This window comes from Microtus oregoni, unplaced genomic scaffold, assembly GCF_018167655.1.
Source record: "Microtus oregoni isolate MIOR12 unplaced genomic scaffold, Mior012 000020F_ref0000438, whole genome shotgun sequence".
NCBI lineage: Eukaryota > Metazoa > Chordata > Mammalia > Rodentia > Cricetidae > Microtus > Microtus oregoni.
This window is the reverse complement of record NW_024543079.1, coordinates 38,480,887-38,497,288: the sequence shown is the minus strand read 5'-3', so window position 1 is coordinate 38,497,288 and position 16,402 is coordinate 38,480,887. Positions and strand designations below refer to the sequence as shown.

The following is a 16,402-nucleotide window of genomic DNA, read 5'->3' as shown; positions in this document are numbered from 1 at the left end:
ACCCTGCCTCAAAAAACAAACAAACAAACCCTATCTGTTGATCCTGTATTCCTACCACATTGTCGTGAATACTGCAACTTTTCTGTAGATTTTAACCCTGTAGAGTGTACTTCTTCCCTGCCATCCTGCTTTCTCTTACACTGCAATCCCCCCACTCCCATCCCCCACCCCACACCCAACAACAGTTTTACTTCATCTGGCTAAAGTTCTGCAGTAACAATCTTTTATTCTTTTAAACAAGCGCAGAGTATTTTCTTGACTGATTATTTCCCTTTGAAAAGCACAAGGGTACCCTCAGTGGTGGGGAATAACTCCCCAGCGTTACAGAGATAAAAAGGAATATATTTTTACATTTTGATATTTTGTAGCCTGTGATAACGATGGAAGACACAGAGTTCACAGAGTAGCTGGAACACCGAGATTTTATTCAGGCTGCTTCTTTGCTTCCTGCGCAGTCAGTTCCCAAGGCATAAAGACCTTTTGTTCCAACTACCGTCATCCGAGATTAAGTCTCAGGGTTTGTCAATGAGCTTCTGAACAGGGCCTGGATTCTGGGCTCCAAATGTCACTGTCCTCAGCATGGACAGTGTCCCTGGAGGTTGGCAGGACAGACAGGCAGATGATAAACACCACCTCAGCATCTCCCAGAGGATGGCAGCTGGGATGATACACATCAAGCAGAAACGTGCATCTGCTCTAGAGCCTTGGGGAAGGAAGAGGTTCTGACTGGAGAAGCTTTAGTAGTCCATGCTGGTATGGTGGAAATGAAACAGGGCAGGGAAGCGTGCGACCAGGATGGGGGCGAGAGACCAGGGAGCACACATGTTGGAACCTCAGGTTCTCTCCAGAGACAATTATAGAGACTGCAAGTTTTCTCCAGGGGCAAGAGCAAAGCACAGGAGGATGGACAGAGAGACACTGCAGCAGGGAAGGATGGCATTTTGGTTTCATGTGTGCTATATAAGTGGCGTATGTCATGGTTAAGAAATAGGTCTTTAAAAACGTAATGTTCAAGCTTATAGCTGAATGGTAGAGAACCTAACACAAGGCCCTGAGTTCCATTCCCAGTACCACTGGAAAGGCAAAACCAAACCAAACAAAATGCAGTGCCCTTGTGAATACCATTTTCAAAAACTGGCAGTCCCTGGAAAAGGAGCCGTGACAAATCTGATGCCACGCGATGGCGTGGTGGGGTGGAAGCGGGGACCACGGGCAAACCACTCATGATTCACGATTGCTAGGAACTTGTAGTCAGCCTTTCTTTAGTGCCGTGACTGCAATAAAGCATTAAATTACTACTTGGAGATCTTCATTAGTCATCCTTATAACCAATTCTAAATGCCTGGAAGGCGCTCTCTTTCTCTGCATCCTCCCTGTCTCCTTGCTTTCCTTTGTTTCTTTTAGGAATGTTGTTGTTGTTGTTGTTGTTGTTGTTTGTTGTTGTTGTTGTTGTTGTTTTGAGACAGGATCTTATTTTGTATCCCAGGCTGGCCTTGAATTCTTAGAAATTTTCCTGTCTCAGCTTCTCAAGTGCTGTATAAAAGGAATGAGCCCCAACACCTGATTTTTTTTAAAAATCTCTCTCTCTCTCTCTCTCTCCCCCCCCCCCTGTGCGTGTGTGTGGTGGGACTGGTAGTGCTGGGGAGTAAACCCAGGGTTGTAGGGTTGTATGCTGCATGAATCCTCTACCACTGAGCAGCATCCCCAGCCCCACCGGTGCCATGTTTACTCACATAGCAGTTTTGCCTGATTTTTACAACACAGAGAAAACATTAGACAGCTGACGCTCTAGGAAGGTCCTAGAGAAAAAAATAAATAAAATTTCTGAGTGCGTACTTGTATTTTTCTACAAAGATAAGGGGCGAAGACTTGCCTGATTGTTGCTGTCTAGAAGAATAATATTGTGTTTCAAAACATCTCAAAGTAAAATGGGCTTTCTTAGTCTGTGTGGGGCCAAGAGATCAACAAATAGAAAAAAGAGGAGGAGAATATCAAGAATACAGAATTAGAAACAGTTCTTGTTAAGTTGTTTTTTTTTCCCCCCTCTCAAACACCTGACCCTTTCCCAGAGTATCTCCTCTTCCCTCGTTAGATCCAGGCACTTGAGCCAGTGAGATGGCTCAGCAGGCGAAGTTCCTTTCTACAAAGGACAACCTGGGTTCACCCTGGGACCCACATGGTGGATGGAGACAACTGACTGTCACAGCTTGTCCTCTGGCCTCCAAACGTATGTGGTGGCACAAGTGACCCCTCCCTCCTTCACACATACAAAGTAAATAGGTAGATGTAAAAGAAAATTCAAAACAAACAATGAGGCCGTCCTCCCTCGTCCTCTCTACCTGGCCTGGGTCTATGTCCCGGTACCTCTCGGGATGTGAAGTCTCCTCTTTGGCTCCCCTTTGGCCTCAGGATCAGTGAAAAGATACAAAATATTTTTCAACTGAAATGCTTTTAATAGCCAAGAGATTGTAGTGTTTTTCAAGAAGTTTTTAGAGGGTTTCCTCTTTATCCCTGTTTTAAAGCACTGTTTGCACTATTTCTGAGCCAGGTTTGGTGGCTGTCATTTCCACACTAGGGACGCTGAGACAGGAGGATCTTGAGTTGTAGTCCTGCCTGAGCTATATAGAGAGAACTTTTCTCAAAACAGAATATCCATTTTTAAAAATTAACGCTACAGAGAGGAAAAATCTGTTTCCCTGTATCACCATGCTAACTTCGGGAATACGAACACTGTTTCCAGGACTGCAGAGACAGCTCAGCAGTTAAGAGCACTGGCTGTTCCTGCAGAAGACCCAGGTTGGGTTCCCAGCACCCACATGGCAGCTCACAACCAGCTATAATTCCAGTACCAGGGGATCCGACACTCTTTTCTGACTTCCTTGGGTACTAAGCACACACACGGTGCACATACATGCATTCAGGCAAAAATGCTTATACACATAAAATAAAAATAAATACATCACTATTTCCCACCTGGATGAGAGTAACTTGCCCACTTTTCCTTCTAAGCCATAATGTCTCCTTTTGTTTTCTCCCGTTAGCACATCCCCCTGCAGACACTGCTGAAGTTCATGGTGGACATTGCTCAGGGGATGGAGTATCTGAGCAACAGGAATTTTCTTCATCGGGATTTAGCAGCTCGAAACTGCATGTAAGAACCTAGACCATCCTGGGGAGGCAGGGTCATTAGACTTTGTGACCTTGAGTTTCATAGATGATGGAGGGCAGATGGCTTAGGGATGGGATGGAATGCCTCACTTTGGATGGAATTTCTATCACTCTGATTTTGACTGGGCTCTTCGTTGAGGTTTCTCTATGTCTCTGCCTTGAAGAGCTGGCTAGCATCCAAAACTGTCTTACGATTAGTGTGTTTCTTCTTGTCACTCATCCTGGTGCACTAGGCGCGATCTTTGTGGTCTTTTCCAAAGGCCATCAGCTAGCTTTGGTCCTATATCTAAGCCAGCTAACCATAGTTTAACTCTAGTGACAATAATGGACACCCTAAAGGCTGTTTCATCAAGCCTTTCTTGACACACAAAGCTCTTTCCTCCCAGAAAGCAAGAGATAGTATATGCTAGACCTAAATATGAGTGACCATGGCCTGAGAATACAGATTCCACTGCCTCCAATATCATATTCCAAAGTGGTAGCTGTTTTCAGGTTTTTACATTAGCATGACAAAGAGAAGCATAAATCACCACACTTTCAGACATGTTGGAAGCATCAGGTAGGTGGGTTACAGCCACGTAGATGAACTTCTGCTATAAACCTCAGATGCTATCAGATGAGACTTTTGGCGTTGGTTGGTGGAAAGCTGTTTGCTGAGTTAATACATCCAGAGGTTTGGTCTGATAATCGCAGGACATTAGGTCAGACACAGAGGTGGGCAGAGAATGGCAATTTAGTGAGCTAGAGATAGCTCGAGATATATTGTAACGAGACCCTGCCCTGCGACATTCCAAGCCCTCTGCAATCACTGAGCTTCTAGCCAGATAATCAGCCTTCTAGAAGAGTCGACGTGAGGCACAGTTTCTATCCAGGAACTTGCAGTCACATCTACCCCACACCTGCGATAAAATTGGTGCCTTGGATACCTAACAGCTTTTCTGTCACAGCATATGACAGATGATAAGAATTTACATAAGAATTCTGGACTTGAATTCTCTCCATTTCTTTACTATGCTTCAACAGAGCCATCACCTGATGGCAATCTTTAAACACCATAACTGTTTCTTGACTTTAACTTCCCCGTTGTGAGAAGAGGGAGTGACCCATGTGTGTTTTTCTTGGTCACAGATTTGACAGTAGAGATGGCCGCTCACACTTCTCAACCGCATCCCCTTCCCCTTTTACTTCAGTTTTGAAAACTCCAGGGGATTTTGGGGTTTGTTACTGCTTTTCAACTATGGCTAGAGAATCATGAGATGTTAGTTTTCTTTTAACATTTCCTTCATGTTTTTCCTGCCATGTAGGAGGACCGTCTGTCTAGTTTGCCCTGAACTGAAAGTGTGGGACTTCAGGGTGTGCATACCTGTACTCCCCACACTCAGAAAATGGAGATGGGAGATCCACAGTTCAGTCATCCTCAACTGCACAGCATGTTCCAGGCTAACCTGGGCTACATGATCCTCTGTCATTAAAAATAACAAAGTTAATGTCAGGCAAACAAGTAGCTCAGTCTCCTCCCTTCCCTGTCTCCTCGCTGTCTTCTCTCTCTTCCTTCTCTTCCTGCTTGTTCAGGACCTGTTTTACTAGATTGAGCTATGGTTGCAATTTATTTCCCTTCAGTTTTCCAGTTTGTTCCTCCAACAGCTGGCCACATTAGCAAGAAATCCTTCAGCTGCATCTTTCATTGTGTGCTTCCCACACCTCCCAGGCTTCACCTCCTCTTGTGTCTCCCCTCCACAAGGCCTTGCTTAGTCCACAAGGCCAGTGCTGCTTCCAGACACGAGGCAGGATGGCCATGGCATGATGCCATCCACAAAAGGACCAGGAGGAGATGATGTTTCTTCTACACCTCTTCTGCCACTTCTCTGTCCCCCACCCCACCACCAGTGCTTCCATCCACTGTGCCTGGGTGCCTTTGCTGGACCAGCCTCACACAGACCAGAGTAATGAAATACAGAGATGTCTAGTCCCTATTATTTGCTGTGTCTTTGATCTTTTTTTTCTTTTTTTTTATTTATTTTTATTGAGAAAAGGAGAAAAAAAAAAACAAGTTTCCACCTCCTCCCAGCCTCCCATTTCCCTCCCCCTCCTCCCACTCTTCTCCCCCTCCTCCCACCCTTCTCCCCATCCCCCCACTCCTCTCCCCATCCCTCTCCAGTCCAAAGAGCAGTCAGGGTTCCCTGCCCTGTGGTAAGTCCTAGGTCCTCCCTTCTCCATCCATTTCTAGGAAGGTGAACATCCAAACTGGCTAGGTTCCCACAAAGCCAGCACATTATGTAGGTTCAAAACCCCCTGCCATTGTTCTTGGTGTCTCATCAGCCCTCATTGTTCGCCATGTTCAGAGAGTCCGGTTTTATCCCATGCTTTTTCAGTCACAGTCCAGCTGGCCTTGGTGAGCTCCCAATAGATCAGCTCCACTGTCTCAGTGGGTGGGTGCACCCCTCATGGTCCCGACTTCTTTGCTCATGTTCTCCCTCCTTCTGCTCCTCAAAGCAGCCCCTTACTCTAAACTCATGGGCTCCACGTCTTCTCCTTCCTTCCTTCTTCGTTCCCTCCCTCCCTCACTCCCTTCCTCCCTTCCTTCCTTCTCTCTTCTTGCTCCTTCCCTTCCTCTCCTCTTCATGAATCCCAGGCTGGCCTTGAACTTGCCAAACAGCTGAGGATGACATCGAGCCTTCTCTCTTCCTGCCTCCACCTCCCAAGCGCTAGGAGTAAAAGTATGCACCACCATTCCCATTTGTGCTGTGCTGGGAAGCAAAGCAAGCACAGTTAGAACTGAACCGCATCTATAACTTCCCTATGTCTTTAGTTGCTTTTCATGCATTTGATGCAGACCTGGGATTAAATGCTCTCCTCCTGAGGTTGCTGAGGACCTGAATTCATTCATCACAGGTTACGAGATGACATGACAGTCTGTGTGGCAGACTTTGGCCTCTCGAAGAAGATTTACAGTGGTGATTATTACCGCCAAGGCCGCATTGCCAAAATGCCTGTGAAGTGGATCGCCATAGAGAGCCTGGCAGACCGAGTCTACACAAGCAAAAGTGACGTGGTATGTACACAACTTTATTTGACAAAGGTGGGGACACACTGAAGGCAATGGCTGAGAGTGATGATTACGTTCTGATAAACTGAGGGTTGGCAACATGCTTTATTGTAACTCATCTACTCATTTGTTTGCTTTTTGTGGTCCTGGAATTGACCCTAGGACCTCGCACATGCTATGAGAACTTTCTAATATAATTTCTCAACCTCGCTCTTCCATACGTTTAAGACTCAATTTTATTTTAATTATGTGTATAAGTATGTGTATCTGCACATGTATGCAGGTGTTCTCAGAGGCCAGAGGCATCAGATGCCCTGGAGCCTGAGCCAATCACAGGTGATTATGAGTCAAAATGGATGCTCTTAACCACTGAGCCATCTCTCCAGCCCCCTTTACTTTTTATTAATTTTTATATGTACGGATGTTTGGCCTACGTGTATACCTGTGCATCATGTGTGTGCCTAGGGCCCATGGAGGCAGAAGACTGCCGGATCCCCTGGAACTAGAATTACTGATGGTTATGAACCCCCGTGTGGGTGCTGGAAATTGAACCCAGGTGATCTAGAAGAGCAGACAGTGATCATAATCACTGAGCCACTTCTACCGTCCTTTATGCCTTTGTTTTTTTGAAGCAGGATCTATCTATGTAACCTAGAAAGTCCTTGAACTCCCCATCCTCCTGCTTCAGCCTCCTCAGCAGCTGGGATTACAAATGTGCACCATTAAACCTGACTTTTATATCTAGTAGAAGCTTTAATTCCAGCACAGTAGATTGTGGTGAAGTGCTCATGAGCATCTAGAAACCTATGCTCCACATATGACCTGCAGAGATTGCCCTGTTTCTTTCCTACAAATGAATGACTTGTTGCCCATAACTAAGATAGTCACATTAGATTGAATGAGTTCATTTGGCGGCCTTTGGAACCCATCTGCTCTATAGAAGATGCTGTGTAGTTGTACCCTTGATCCAAGCTTGGGGGAAGAAAGCACTTCACAGCGAGAGGATAACAGCGAAACGAGCAGTGTTGATATGGGATGGGGTTCTATCTGCCTTTAGCCAAGTTTCCCAGAATAGCGTTGGTACAGATGGGGAACTACGGGGCTTCACCCCCCTATGTTGTTGTGTTGGGAGAACAGTGGGCCTCAGGCATAATTACCAGCTTTGTGCTTCGTCACCAGAGCTTTAAGGAAATGACCTTTCCCCATGAAAACATCCATTCAGCCTTCGTGGAAAGACTTCTGTCCTAACTTCTTGTGGCTTTGTTCTCAGTGGGCTTTTGGCGTGACCATGTGGGAAATAGCCACACGGGGAATGACTCCCTACCCTGGAGTCCAGAACCATGAGATGTACGATTACCTTCTCCATGGCCACAGGCTGAAGCAGCCGGAGGACTGCCTGGATGAACTGTAAGTGAGCATCCGTGTGTCATCGGGCTTTCTGCGTGGGAGCGACTACCTGACTGTGCAGTGACCCGGGAGCCACAGGCATGGCTAGGGCAAGTAGGGCCCACTGTTAGCCAGGAGAGCCCGTGCAGAGAACACCGCTCACGGAAGCCTCAGGCCAGCAGGCATTCCTGATGCAGGTGGTGGTGTATGCCCAGCTCCTGTGAGCCCACTGTGGCTCACTTATCCAAAAGGTCTCAACCTCCATCAATGGGCACAGTCAAGACAAGGTACCAGTATATGTTTCCAAACAACCAAAGAACCACTAGGAAGTAGATGCTGCCAATAAATAGGCTTGCTTTATAGTATATGAGGTACTGGGATCCTTTAGCCCTTACTCACTTTGAACCTGTCCTCCTTTTTCTCTATGTTCTCAAACATACTGATCACACTCAGGAACCTGGACCAGGACCTTTGGGAGTAAACTGGCCCTTGGAATGGCTTGGGAAAAATTCTGCCAATGTAGTTGCTTAGCCTTGTGTTGGCACAAAGTGGACCTAGAAATTCTGTGTTTAAAATGTTCCCTAGAGACCTGTGCTTGTTCAGGTGCGAACTGTCCCAACTCCCACCACAAAGCACAGCCGATCAAGACAGACCTCTCTATCTTCAGTGCCATGCATCATAGAAGGAGACTAAGGTGTTGGAGCTGGACACACATGTATGGCCACAGAAGCTGGCTTAAGCTCTCTCTCCCTCGTATCATGAGCAACATAATGTATGTTCTTCGGAGAACTGTGGCTCTTGACAAAAGCAACCAAAGTGGGGAGGGGTTTATCTCAGCTCACAGTTCAAGGTACTGTCCATCGCGGTAGGGAGGTCAAGGCGACAGGACCTTGACACAGCTGGTCGCATCACATCCACAATAGGGAACAGAAAGTAGGGAATTCTTGCTGTTCCTCAGCCCCCTTTCTCATACAGTCCAGGACCACCAGCCTAGGGAATGGTTCCACCCACAGTTAAGAAGAATCATCCCATGCCGGTTAAGGTAATCGATATCATCTCTCACAGCCGTGCTCCTAGGCTCATCTCCCAGATGATATGGAGTCTGACAAGTGGATAACACTAACCATCATGGTGCGTTTGCATGTGTGGGGTGTACACCTGTGTGTCATATACATGCGCATATGTGGAGACTGAGATTGGTGTCCTCCTCAATTGATCTCCACTTTTATCTACTGAGGCAGGGTCTCTGGCTGAACCTGGAGCTCAGGGATTTGACTTGTCTAGCAAGCTGGCTTGTCCCCAAGCATCCCGACTCTTCACATTCTGATGACTGGGAATGTAGGCGAGCCACTTCAACTGTAGGCATGCTGAGGATCCAAATTCTGGTCCTCAGGCCTGTGACGCAAGTGTTTTATCCACTGAACCATCTTCCCAGCCTTGTCATTCCAGTTTGATCTCCCCAAGCACTCTGAGCTTTTCAAGACAATGTCTTGCAGTGGTGACATACAGGGTTTTTTTTTTTTTTTTTTTTTTTGTTATTGTTTAGTTTAGTTTTGTTTTGTTTTGTTTTTTCGAGACAGGGTTTCACTGTACTTTTAGAGCCTGTCCTGGAACTAGCTCTTGTAGACCAGGCTGGCCTCAAACTCACAGAGATCGGCCTGCCTCTGCCTCCTGAGTGCTGGGATTAAAGGCATGCACCACTACCACCTTGATGGTGAGGTTCCTTCAAGGACCATGGGCTTGGGATATTCTCATCATATTTAGTAAGAACATTATAAAAACATAGGCCTGAAGTAGCTCTGTCATGGAACAGCATGTGGGATGCTGGTGCCAGCGAGTATATGCAAGACCCTCAGGCCCATCCCAAGCTCTGTCCCTGCTGCCCCATTCTGCACACAGGGCTAGATCACCTTGTACACAACACCCTAGGTCCATCTATGGCTCAGACTCGAAACCAAACACAAGGAAGATTGTTTTGTTCCCAGCCACAGCCCGCTTTGTGGTTGAAGAAATCTAATACTGAGCAGAAACAAAGGCTGTAAGTCTCTTGAAAACATCTTAAAAGTCCTGATTCGATTCGTTCTAGGGTTTCACGGTAGTTTTATAAAGGGCGGTGTTAATGAAATGTTGGCTTCTGGAAACGAGGAAGCTTTCCTATGTAGCCACACTGCCCAGGAAGTTTTGTTGTGGTTTCTTTCTGAGCCATCCCCCTGCACCAGCAGAAGCTGACATTAGCAAAGGTCAGTCTGGGTCTGAGTGAGGTCTAAGCTGTGTCACACTGTGGTTTTTATGTGTTTCACTTCAGACTAAAACAAGAGACTGCTGAGCTGGTGTTCTCTGAGAACATTTTTAGGTGGCAGAGACAGAGTCAGCTCCCCTCCTATGGCTGGGGGACCCAGGTGGTTGTGGCAGGCTACAGTCCCCATGTTCCTAATGGCTGCATGCCCCGGGCTTGCAGATGCGCTGTCTGGTGAAGCAGGCTTTATTCCTGAGTCTTAAGTGTATGCCGGCAAGCAACAGCATCTCCCAAAGAGGCTTCTGTGCTTCCTGTTCTGGGACATTCTTTCTTTAAAAGAAAACACAAAATGAATATTCTGAACTTCTCAGAGTCCGAGCCTGGCTGGGATGAATGCACTCCTGTGTGCAGCTACTCTTTGGCTTCTTTGAGCTATCCGAAATGTAGCTACATCAACTGGGAATGTAGTTCAGTGGTGAGGGAGCTCGCCTAGCTTGCATAAGTTCTTATGCTGTCTCCGGTACTGTAAAATAAAGAGATAAGAGAGTGAGGAAAAGATCCAGGAAAGGAAGGAGACGCGGGGTTGGGGGTAGACAAATCTCAGTCATAGAGCTCCTTGGTCCCTACTCTCCAAGCCTGCTCCTCAGAGGGTCACCTCTCGTCACACTGTCTCTTCTGTCATGGAGGGGGACCAGAATGTCGTCAGTCTTGCTTCCTGCTACCCAGGATGCCACTTTCTGCTATGCTTCGATCAACTTCTATAGGACATTTCCCTAAGCTGAGCTCTTTATGACCTCCCTGGCATCCTCAGAGCCTTCCTCACCAGCTGTCTACAGTGCTCCATGGCACGAGAACCCTTCCTTCATCCTCTGGCCGTCTTCTTCCCCACAGGATCCTGTTGGCCAGCAGTTATTCTTCAGAATCTAGAATTCCTTTCCTCATTGGGCATGGTAGCACACACTTTTAATCCTAGCAGAGGCAGGCTGATCTCTGAGTTTGAGGTGAGCCTGGTCTATATAGTAAGTTTCAAGATCCAAGTACTACATTACAAGAACCTGTCTTGGAAAAAAAAAGAAGAAAGGGAGGGAGGGAGGAACGGAGGGAGGGAGGGAAAGAAAGAAACAAAAACAGAAGGAAGGAAGGAAAACAGGGCTGAAGAGGTATCTCTCACCAATTACACTGGTTATTATAGAACAAAACTGCTTATTCTTCAAGGGGACCTGGGTTCAATTCCCAGCACTCACATGGTAGTTAACAACAGTTTCAGGGCATCTGACACCCTTTTCTGGCTTTTGTGGGCAGTGCACACATACAGTACACAGACATTCATTCAGGAAAACAACACCCGTATGTTATACCTATAAAGTGAGAATAAATAAAGCTTTAAAAAACAAATAAGCATCCCCATCTCCTTTCTCTCCCATTGCTGGCACTGACATCACAGAAACCAGGGATTTCATTCCCATCAAGATGACATCATAACATAAATACAGTGTACAGGGCAGAACCTTCAACCCCCTTCCCCAAGGGTTCTCCTCCATTGCTTAGACAGCAGCCAAAGAGATTCTCAAATTTTATAATCACAAGCTGGGGTACCTCTGTGGTAGAGAACTTGCCTAGTATGCACAGGCCCTGGTACCATCCTAAGTACACAGACAGATAATTACAATTATAATCTGGTAATGGATTGCTTCTGGATACCATCTTCCTGTGGTCTCCTAGCCCCTTATCATATCTTTGAAAGTCATATTTAAGATGGGCATAGTGAGGTATGCCTGCTCAGGAAGGTCAAAAGTTTGAGGCTATGCAACAAGGTCCTTCTCATATATCCTATATATACATACATATATATACATATACACACATATATATGTAATATATATCACACTTATATTCTCATAAAGTATTAGACATGAAAAGGAAAATAAATTTCACGATAGCACTGCTACTTTTCTCTATAAAGATGGGTCACTTAGCACTTTCTTCTAAGACGTGGAGTAAGAGGAAGGGAATTAGCCAGTATGGGAACAGTAATGAAAAGGATGTTATGTCCCTAAGGACTGAATTTCTCAAAGCCCAGCTGAGCAAACAAGTAAGTCCCTCTGTAAAATTGGGGGCCTGCAAATTGATGGATGGTGTGAGAACCTCAAACACAGGAGCAAAGGTTGTTTGCCCCGTCTAAGTGACTAGCTACTGAGAACAAGTTAGGGAGACTAAAAGGAACTCCTGAGGCAAAGATGGAACAGGACTGTGAGGGAGACGGGTGTCAGGGTGGAGTTCTGGGTTGAGGTCCCACTCTGGAAGTTTCCACATTCCAGAAGCAAGTAACAGTCCTGGTAAATAAGGTTGAACTAGACCAATAAAAGGTCATGTGTGCACGGATGAGATCTGTGTGCTGTGTGTGAGGACTAACACTTTCTAGGATTAACCCAAGGATCTATAGATTATATGTAAATGTAAAAATGGGAATCACATGTTTCTATTCCTGAAAAACCAGTAATCGGCATGAATCAGATAATTTAGATTCTGGTCAATTTCCTTTTTTTCTTTTTAAAAATTTATTTATGTGTGTATTGTACATATTCAAAAGAGGGCATCAAATCCCATGGGACTACAGTTAGAGATGGTTGTGAGCTGCCATTTGGGTGCTAGGAGTTGAACTCAGGACCTCTGGAAGAGCAGTCAGTGCTCTTAACCTCTGAACCATCCCTCGGGCCTTCAGCTCAATTTGCTTGTTCAGTGATATTAATATCAATTTCCCAAAGCAGGGAGGATCAAAATGAAATGCTGGCATGACTCTTACACAGCCCAGTAATTTCCAGTTGTCATATCCTTCCCATGTCCCTCGATTGGCAGAGAGGAGCGTCCCCTGGAGAACTCAGCAGTCTTGAGGAGCACTTGTGTGATGGACTCACCCAACCCGACCCTCATTTCTCTGCTTCCCTCTGCTACCTATGAGCCCCGGGCCTGTGCTTTCATTTATTAAGTGCAGTGGCAGAGCTGTCAGGAAGATCAGAAGGGAGTGACACACACTACACACCACTCAGTCACCCCTCGTGTGCCACACTCTAGCTTTGGGTCTTCTTACTTAGTTCCCTGCTCCAACTAAACCAACCCAACTAAATCAGCATTCTTGGTCACAACCCAGTTTAATGGTATAGACGGGAGATTAGCAAACTTGTTTGGTATGTGTCTTAGCTACTTTTCTATTGCTGTGAAGAGACACAATGACGAAGGCAACTTACAAAAGAAAACATTTAATTGGAGACTTGCTTACAGTTTTAGAGATGAGTCCATGACCGTCCAAAAGCATAAGGCAGAGAGAGAGAGAGAGAGAGAGAGAGAGAGAGAGAGAGAGAGAGAAAGAGAGAGAGAGACTTGCAACTAGACTTTGAGTCTCTAAGCCTACCCCCAGGGACACTTCCTCTATCAAGGCCACACCTCCTAGTCCTTCCCTTTAGTCTTCCAGCTGCAGACTAAAACATTCAAATAGATGAGCCCGTGGGGGCCACTCTCATTTAAATCACCATAGTAAAACACAAATAGTAAATAATTGAGGCTTTGAGGGCCTTTGTAGCCCCCACTCAGTGCTACAATTGTAGCAAAAGCAGTCACAGACAGCAGCACATAACTCGGCATGGCTGTGTTCTAATAAAACTTTATTTACGGAGCAGATGATTAGTTTGATGGACATTAATCCCTTTTATTTGCAAAAGTGGATATAATTGTGAGGTGCATCTTCTATTTTTAGAAACAGAATTACTGGTTTTTGACAAGGGGCTGAGGAGATGACTTTGTAGGGAAGAGTACTTGCCCAGCACCCATGTAAGAAGCTTGGTATGGCTATGGTCCACCTGAAACCTCAGAGCAGTGACGGGTAGAGACTTGTGGATTCCTGGGGCTCACTGGACAGCCAGTCTAGCCAAAACAGCAAGCTCCTGGTTCAATGAAAGACCCTCTCTGAAAGGAATGAAGTAGAGAGGGAATAGAGCGATATACCAGGTATCCCCCAGCCTCTATATACACATGCACAAATACATATCACACACATGAAACATTCAAAAAGTTGAATAACCATTTCTCTTCACACAAACCAAAACTCGTTTATTTCCATAAAAGGTGGAATGAATGCTGATTAAAACAGAATGGAGTTAAAGCCTAGGTGAGGAGGAAGGGATGATCTGGGTCTGTCCCAGGTGGCACTCACTCGTCTGTCATCCTCAGGTATGACATCATGTACGCTTGCTGGAGTGCTGACCCCTTGGACCGACCCACCTTCTCAACCTTGAGACTGCAGCTGGAAAAGCTCTCCGAGAGCCTGCCTGATGCGCAGGACAAAGAGTCCATCATCTACATCAATACCCAGTTGCTAGAGAGCTGCGAGGGCCTGGCCAACGGGCCCTCCCTCGCTGGGCTGGACATGAACATTGATCCTGACTCCATCATTGCCTCTTGCGCTCCCAGTGCCACCATCAGCGTGGTCACAGCTGAAGTTCATGAGAACAACCTCCAGGAGGAAAGATACATCTTGAACGGGGTGGGTGAAGAATGGGAAGATGTGGCCTCCACTCCTTTTGCTACAGTTCCCCCTGGAAAGGATGCTGTCTCGCCAGAGGACAAACTCAGCAAAAATGGGATCTCCTGGTCTCACAGCAGCACGCTCCCCTTGGGGAGCCCACCACCAGATGAACTTTTGTTTGCAGATGAGTCCTCTGACGACTCTGAAGTCCCCATGTGAGGCCAACTGAGTGGAGGTGTGACAGGACCAAGCAAATACTGCTGCGTGAGACCTGGTTGTCTTAGCTACTTTCTTATTGCTGTAATCAAACACCATGACCAAGGCAACCTAGAAGAGAAAGGGTTTAATTAGGTTTACAGTTTCAGAGGGTTTGAATCCATGCTTGCAGAAGGAAGGCATGGTGGCAGAAAACAGCTAAGTGCTTACATCTTGAGTGGCGAGCAAGAGATAGGAAGTACTCTGGGAAATGGCACCGCTCTTTTGAAGCATCAAAGCCAGTGACAAACCTCCTTCAATAAGACCATACCTCCTAATCCTTCCCAAACAAGTCTACCAACTGGAGACTAAGCATTCAAACCTACAAACCTAAGGAGCCATTCCAATTCAAAATGCCACACTGGTTATACCTGATGTTTTGGTATTTTTTTTTCTTACTTACTCTACTTGTAAAGTCCATGGCCTGACAGTACCAGGTGAATGCTGTCAAGTCAGTTTTCACTATAAACACATAACCAGGGCCTAGAGAGATGGCTCACGGGACTAAGAGTGCCTGCTGTTCTGGCAAAGGACCTAAGTTGAGTTGCCAGTAACTAAATCAGGTGGCTCACAACCACCTGTAACTCCAGATCTCTTGCTCACTTCCAGCCTCTGAGGGCACCTACACACATGAGACCTGCAGTCACATATAAATAAAAATAAACGTAAAGATAAACAGCAGGGCTTGCAGTGTGGCTCCGCAGCTAAGTGTGTGCTTCACCTGTGGGCTGCCCTGTGTTCCATCCCAGGGCCCCCAAACAGGACAGAATAAAAATACAGAGGCCGGGGGGGGGGGGGGCGGACAGGGGGAAAGCTGAGTTTGTAAAAGCCTTGACTTATAAGCACGAGGATGTCAATCTGTTCCCCAGAGCCTATGGAACAAAAAGTTGGGTGTGTGGCACATACTTGTAATCTCAGTGCTGGGAAAGTGGAGTCTGGTGGATTTCTGACACTCACAGGGCAGCTTGCCTAGGAGAGTTTCAGGCCAAGTGAGACCCTATCCCAAAGAAAAATGGTGGACAGCACCTGAGGAGTGATACTTGATGCTGTCCTTTGACCTCCACACACACACACACACACACACACACACACACACACACACACCAGAACATTCATAAGCATGTACACACAAGAAAATATAAATAAAATCATAATATATTTATTTAAAGAGTGAACATATTTGTATATGGTGGAAAGAGACAAGGATATTATATTTTAATAAAAGATGACTTATTTCACTGACCTTGCAGATATTAAACTATATTCCTCAGTGTTAACATTTGTATGGAATCAATGATGCTTTTTTATAGTCGTTTTCTTTTCCACAGTATTAAATGTAAAAGTGTTTGTAAAAGGAAATGCCAGACTTGACTTCATTTTTGACCTTCATGAGAAGCCTGGTATGTCTCCATGAATCGTGCGTCTGATAAAAATGATTTATTTAATGTTTAAGGTTTTTATAACTGATCGTCTGATATGACTTCCTAATAAAATACAAATCAGGAAGGATGTGTCCAGCATGCTTCTGACTCAGAAAGACAGCCGTCACCAGCAGCCCTGATACCTCTGCAAAGGAGCTCCCTTGATGCCGGCCCTCACCACAGTTCCTATGCCCATTCTTAGTATTGCCTCTGAGAGAAATGGAAAAACCATCTCAGAAGTCTATAGATGATGAATGGCCGGCAAGAAGGCTCAGTTGGTAAAGGTACTTGTTGTCAAGGCTGATGTCCTGAATTTATATCCCAGGACTGACATGGTGGAAAGAGAACCAACAAAGGTGTCTCTGACCTCC

General features: G+C 45.9%; 1 protein-coding gene across 3 annotated transcripts in view; it reads left to right on the top strand.

Annotated features, from left to right (window-relative positions):
• Window positions 1-15,419, top strand: part of Mertk (MER proto-oncogene, tyrosine kinase) — a 101,520-nt gene extending 86,101 nt beyond the window's left edge. For 2 of the 3 annotated variants that reach the window (XM_041670412.1, XM_041670410.1), the window contains 4 exons: window positions 3,042-3,151; window positions 6,061-6,220; window positions 7,485-7,621; window positions 14,061-15,418. In XM_041670412.1, coding sequence (XP_041526346.1) covers window positions 3,042-3,151; window positions 6,061-6,220; window positions 7,485-7,621; window positions 14,061-14,574 — 921 coding nt within the window. In that variant the 3' untranslated portion in view covers window positions 14,575-15,418. Of the gene's footprint in view, window positions 1-3,041; window positions 3,152-6,060; window positions 6,221-7,484; window positions 7,622-14,060 lie in introns of all 3 variants that reach the window. The other variant, XM_041670411.1, reaches the window with a different exon arrangement.
• The last annotated feature ends 983 nt before the right edge of the window (window positions 15,420-16,402 follow it).